This window comes from Hemiscyllium ocellatum, chromosome 5, assembly GCF_020745735.1.
Source record: "Hemiscyllium ocellatum isolate sHemOce1 chromosome 5, sHemOce1.pat.X.cur, whole genome shotgun sequence".
NCBI classification, from domain to species: Eukaryota; Metazoa; Chordata; class Chondrichthyes; order Orectolobiformes; family Hemiscylliidae; genus Hemiscyllium; species Hemiscyllium ocellatum.
In genome coordinates this window covers 47,036,789-47,042,788 of record NC_083405.1, presented here as the reverse complement: position 1 = coordinate 47,042,788, position 6,000 = coordinate 47,036,789, and the positions used below count along the sequence as shown (strand labels likewise).

The window sequence follows — 6,000 nt, the reverse complement described above, 5'->3', positions numbered from 1 at the left end:
GATAGACATGCAGAACCAAAATTGATCTCTGGCTCTGAGATTATCTTGCTGCAAACATTCATCAAATGTTGATTTACATTTAGTTTTCAACAATTATGGATCACTCATTTAAGCAGCAATGTATTAAATAACGTTTCAGGTTACATTCAGCTTTGGTTAATTTTATGCAAACCTATGAAGAAACACTGCACAGAGAGCAAAGGACAAATTCAGAGAATGCACTTTGCCAAAGCATCAGTGTTGTTCTCAGCCATTGGCTTATTTTAAGCAAGTCAAAAATCTGAGTTTGTACGCCTTCTGTGTTCAACTGTTGTAAATGTTAGCACATTTAGAATTAAGTTCCCAAAAATTTATAGTCAATGTATACTGGAACATAAACTCTATAATGTTCTTTTGCAAAGTACCACTGATTGTCATTCTTATTGATTTTTGATTCTAAAATATCAAATTATTTTGTGTTCGATTACGATCAGAAAGCACATTCCTTTTTTTCGAACAGAATGTTACTGAGTAAAATTATTTCTTTTCCATTAGTTTGTACAGAGTCATGTCACATTTAATACTTTGAGTGTTTTGTGAGTGACATTGCATACTGAAGCTGACCATGCTGTATTGGAGCTGGTTCATTCTCATACTGGTGTCCATTGGTATGTGTCAGATTTTCATTATGCTTTGCAAACCCCAGAAGGCCAAAGACAGAGAAAATCCAACCTGGAAAGAAATGTATAATTTAATGACCTGTTGTAGGTTTATCGCACATGTATTTTAACATTCAATTGTCAACTAGCTTCATTAAGTAACAATTTACATTATTTCAGTACCCCATTCATTTCATGATGACCCCTTTATATAATACTTTATAGTTCCTTTAGTTGACTTCCAACAGCCTGTTGCTGCAGAAATTAAAAAATAAAAAAAGTACCTGCTCCCTTACCAAAACAGTAATAATAATTGATTCAAATAAAAATTAAAGATTTATTTCAGACAAATAATATTCTGATATCATCAATGAACATTTTGAAACATGAAATGTAGTAATTGTCTTTCAACACAAACTTCTTCATCCATATCTTAGTTTGTCAGAGATTTAGGAGGCTGACTGTTAACCTTATGGAGATTTATAAAATCACGAGGGGCATGGATATGGTGAATAGCAAAGGTCTTTTTCCCAGGGTAGGGGAGCCCAAAACTAGGGGGCATTGGTTTAAGGTGAGAGGGAAAACATTTAAAAGGGACTAAAGGGGCAATGTTTTTCACATAGAGGGTGGTGCGTGTATGGACTGAACTGCCAGATGAGGTGGTGGAGGTGGGTGCAATTAAACATTTAAAAGGTGTCTGGATGGGTATATGAATAAGAAGGGTTTAAAGGGATAAAGGCATGGTGGCTCGGTGGTTAGCACTGCTACCTCATAGCGCCAGGGACCCGGGTTCAATCCCAGCCTTGTGTGACTGTCTGTGTGGAGCTTGCACATTCTCCCCGTGTCTGCGTGAGTTTCCTCCCACAATCCAAAGATGTCCTGGTCAGGTGAATTGGCTGTGCTAAATTGCCCACAGTATTAGGTGCATTTGTCAGGGGTAAAAATGGGATGGGGGAATGGATCTGGGTGGGTTGCTGTTTCGAGGGTGGTGTGGATTTGTTGGGCAGAAGAGTCTGTTTCCAAACTGTAGGGAATCTAATCTAAATCTAAAAATATGGGCCAAATGCTGGCAAATGGGACTAGATCAGCTTAGGATAGCTGGTCTGCATGAATGAGTTGGATCAAAGGGTCTGTTGCCATGCTGTATGACTCTATGACTGAAAAAGATCATAAGAGATAGCAGCAGAAATTAGGCCATTCAGCCCATTGAGTCTGTTCTGCCATTCAATCATGGCTGGTAAGTTTCTCAACCGCTTTCTCCTCATAACCCTTGATTCACTTGATAATCAAGAACCCATCTCAGCCTTAAGTATACTCAATGACCAGACCTCCGCAGCCTTCTACTACCATAGCTAAGTGAAAGTAAACCAGGCAACGTCAAGTAGTGGTGAGTGATTGCAAACAGACAGAAAAATCTAGAAGAAGGCAGGAGGTATAGCCATTGGATGTCTCAGCAGAGATTGATGCTAACACATTGAAGTGAATTCCTCTGTTGTGAATATATATTTGACTCAATGCTCTTATAGTTCCGCAATAATTGGATGTACTTTTATAATCCAGGTTTGAAATGGATGGAGAGTTAAATGAACGTAAATTGACGTTAAGTTGAAATCGTGACATCAGTCTGTCCTTTTCCACGTTTCAATGAGGCAAGATTGAAGGCGAGTAGGGAACTCCTTCAAATTGTAGGTAAGTAATTAAACAATGTGTAAAGCCAATTAAAACTGTGATAAGCAGTGCCCTGGTCATTTGATCTGTCATTAACTTGCCAGGGTCACGGAATGTGCAGCAGGTAAGATCATTGATCAGTGAAGGTAAGTTGGGAAGCTCTATGTGTGAAATGGAAGGGCTCCAGCCATGGCCAGGTAACAGGTAATGGTTCAAAGCAAAATGCATCATTTCATGATCCTTGAGCATGAATTTACAGGATTGCTCATTTGCTGTACGTTTTGGATTTCATTTCACAATTTTATGTTGAGAGAGTTTTTTCAATACAACCCAGGAATAATGAGCTTGAAATGAGATCTGAGGTACATTCAATTTTATTTACACTGCAGAGAATTCAATTTTATTACTGAAGTTTGAAGCACTTGGAAAGTTTATGGCATGATTTAAGATTAAGGCAGTAAACCTAAAGCTCACTTTAACATTTTATATAACATACACTTTGAGATGTCATTTCAGAGAAGCCCATTGTTCACAAATATTGACAGGCATGACCTTCCACAATATATGTAATATTAAACTCAGCTATGAGCACTGTTAAAATAAAAACTCATCACAGCTTCCTACTTTCAATCACCAGCCTCAAAACTGACAAGGAGGCTTTTGAGAAGTCCTGGCTGGAAGATAACAGCAGCAAATGGAGGGAGTTAAGGCAGTATCATGATGGAAGAAAGCAATGAGCATGGAAAGTGTTGTCGGAGATAGGGATTAAAAGACTGAAATATACTTGAATAAATGTTGTGATTTTTAACTTCCTTCCAGCACTCAATATCTTCGAGTTAGAAAGGGGAGAAGGGAGTGGATTGATTACGTGCAGGGCAGGATAGGTCAATACTTGTCTTGTGGGTTCCAGATATGCATTGCTGGGCCTCTTGCACAACAATGGAAATTGCAATCCTTCAACGTCTCACCCACTTGCTGCCATGTCCTGACAGTTCTTTACCCATTTGGCAAAATAGTAATGGTTTACATTAAAGTTGAAGTCAGGTTATCAAGATGATTTGCATGCCTACAGAAGAACACTGCTGGTTTTGGGATCTGCGAGCTTAGCCACATGCCCAGAGGATCAAGTAAAATTCTCAATTCTCCATTGGTCTTCTGGTCCATGAGTAGTTTGCTGTGCTTTTCCCAGTGCCACGCTTTATAAACTGACTCTCCAGCACCTGCAGTCCTTACATTCTCCTATTATAGAATCATAGAATCATAGAGATGAACAACATGGAAACACACCCTTCGGTCCAACCTGTCCATGCCAATCAGATATCCCAACCCAATCTAGTCCCACCTGGCCTATATCCCTCCAAACCCTTCCTATTCATATACCCATCCAAATGACTTTTAAATGTTGCAATTGTACCAGACTCCACGACTTACTCTGGCAGCTCATTCCAAACACGTACCACCCTCTGTGTAAAAAGGTTGCCCCATAGGTCTGTTTTATAACTTTCCCCTTTCACCCTAAACCTATGCCTTCCATTTCTGGACTCCCCGACTCCAGGGAAAAGACTGCCTATTTACCCTATCCATGCCCCTCATAATTTTGTAAACCTCCATAAGGTCACCCCTCAGCCTCCGACGCTCCAGGGAAAACAACCCCAGCCTGTTCAGCCTCTCCCTATAGCTCACATCCTCCAACTCTGGTAGCATCCTTGTAAATCTTTTCTGAACCCTTTCAAATTTCACAACACCTTTCAGATAGGAAGGAGACCCGAATTGCACGCAATATTCCTACAGTGGCCTAACCAATGTCCTGTACAGCCGCAACATGACCTCCCAACTCCTTTACTCAATTCTCTGACCAATAAAGGAAAGCATACCAAATATCCTATCCTATCTACAAGCAACTCCACTTTCAAAGAGCTATGAACCTGCACTCCAAGGGCTCTTTGTTCAGCAACACTCCCTAGGACCTTACCATGAAGTGTATGAGTCTTGCTAAGATTTGCTTTCCCAAAATGCAGCACCTCGCATTTATCAGAATTAAACTCCATCTGCCATTTCACAGCCCATTGGCCCATTTGGTCCAGATACAGTTGTAATCTGAGGTAACACTCTTCGCTGTCCACTACACCTCCAATTTTGTTGTCATCTGCAAACTTACTAACTGTACCTCTTATGCTCGCATCCAAATCATTTATGTAAACGACAAAAATTAGAGGACCCAGCACCGATCCTTGTGGCACTCCACTGGTCACAGGCCTCCAGTCTGAAAAACAACCCTCCACCACCACCCTCTGTCTTCTACCTTTGAGCCAGTTCTGTATCCAAGTGACTACTTCTCCCTGTATTCCATGAGATCTAACCTTGCTAATCAGTCTCCCATGGGGAACCTTGTCAAACGCCTTACTGAAGTCCACATACATCACATCTACTGCTTTGCTCTCGTCACTCTTTTTTGTTACTTCTTCAAAAAACACAATCAAGTTTGTGAGACATGATTTCCCACGCACAAAGCCATGTTGACTATCCCGAGTCAGTCCTTGCCTTTCCAAATACATGTACATCCTGTCCCTTAGGATACCCTCCAACAACTTGCCCACCACTGAGGTCAGGCTCACTGGTCTATCGTTCCCTGGCTTGTCTTTACCACACTTTTTAAACAGTGGCACCACGTTTGCCAACCTCCAGTCTTCTGGCACCTCACCTGTGACTACCGATGATACAAATATTTCAGCAAGAGGCCCAGCAATCACTTCTCTAGCTTCCCAGAGTTCTCGGATACACCTGATCAGGTCCTGGGGATTTATCCACCTTTAACCATTTCAAGACATCCAGCACTTCCTCCTCTGTAATATGGACATTTTGCAAGATGTCACTATCTATTTTCCCTCCAGTCCAAATCTTCCATATCCTTTTCCACAGTAAATACTGATGCAAAATATTCATTTTGTATTTTCCCCCATTTTCTGTGGCTCCACACAAAGGTCGTGTTGCTGATCTTTGAGGGGCCCTGTTGTCTCCCTAGTTACCCTTTTGTCCTTAATGTATTAGTAAAAACCCTTTGGATTCTCCTTAATTCTATCTGCCAAAGCTATCTCATGTCCCCACATTTTGCCCTCCTGTTTTCCTCTTAGGTATACTCCTACTGCCTTTATACTCTTCTAAGGATTCACTCGATCTATCCTGTCTATACCTGACATATGCTTCCTTCTTTTTCTTAACCAAACTTTCAATTTCTTTAATCATCCAGCATTCCCTATACCTACCAGCCTTCCCTTTCACCCTGACAGGAATATACTTTCTCTGGATTCTTGTTATCTCATTTCTGAAGGCTTCCCATTTTCCAGCTGTCTCTCTACCTGCAAACACCTGTCTCCAATCAGCTTTCGAAAGTTCTTGCCTAATACCGTCAAAATTGGCCTTTCTCCAATTTAGAACTTCAACTTTTAGATCTGGTCTATCTTTTTCCATCACTATTTTAAAACAAATAGAATTATGGTCGCTAGCCCCAAAGTGCTCTACCACTGACACCTCAGTCACCTGCCCTGCCTTATTTCCCAAGAGTAGGTCAAGTTTTGCACCTTCTCTAGTATGTACATCCACATACTGAATCAGAAAATTGTCTTGTACACACTTAAGAAATTCCTCTCCATCTAAACCTTTAACACTATGGCAGTCCCAGTCGATGTTTGGAAAG

The 6,000-nt window shown here is 40.8% G+C and overlaps 1 protein-coding gene across 1 annotated transcript in view; it reads right to left on the bottom strand.

The window, feature by feature from the left end:
- Positions 1 to 512: 512 nt before the first annotated feature.
- Positions 513 to 6,000, bottom strand: part of agmo (alkylglycerol monooxygenase) — a 344,128-nt gene continuing 338,640 nt past the window's right edge. Inside the window, exon 13 of the mRNA XM_060825437.1 lies at positions 513 to 711. Within this exon, the coding sequence (XP_060681420.1) occupies positions 655 to 711 (57 nt within the window). The 3' untranslated portion in view covers positions 513 to 654. The remainder of the gene's footprint in view (positions 712 to 6,000) is intronic.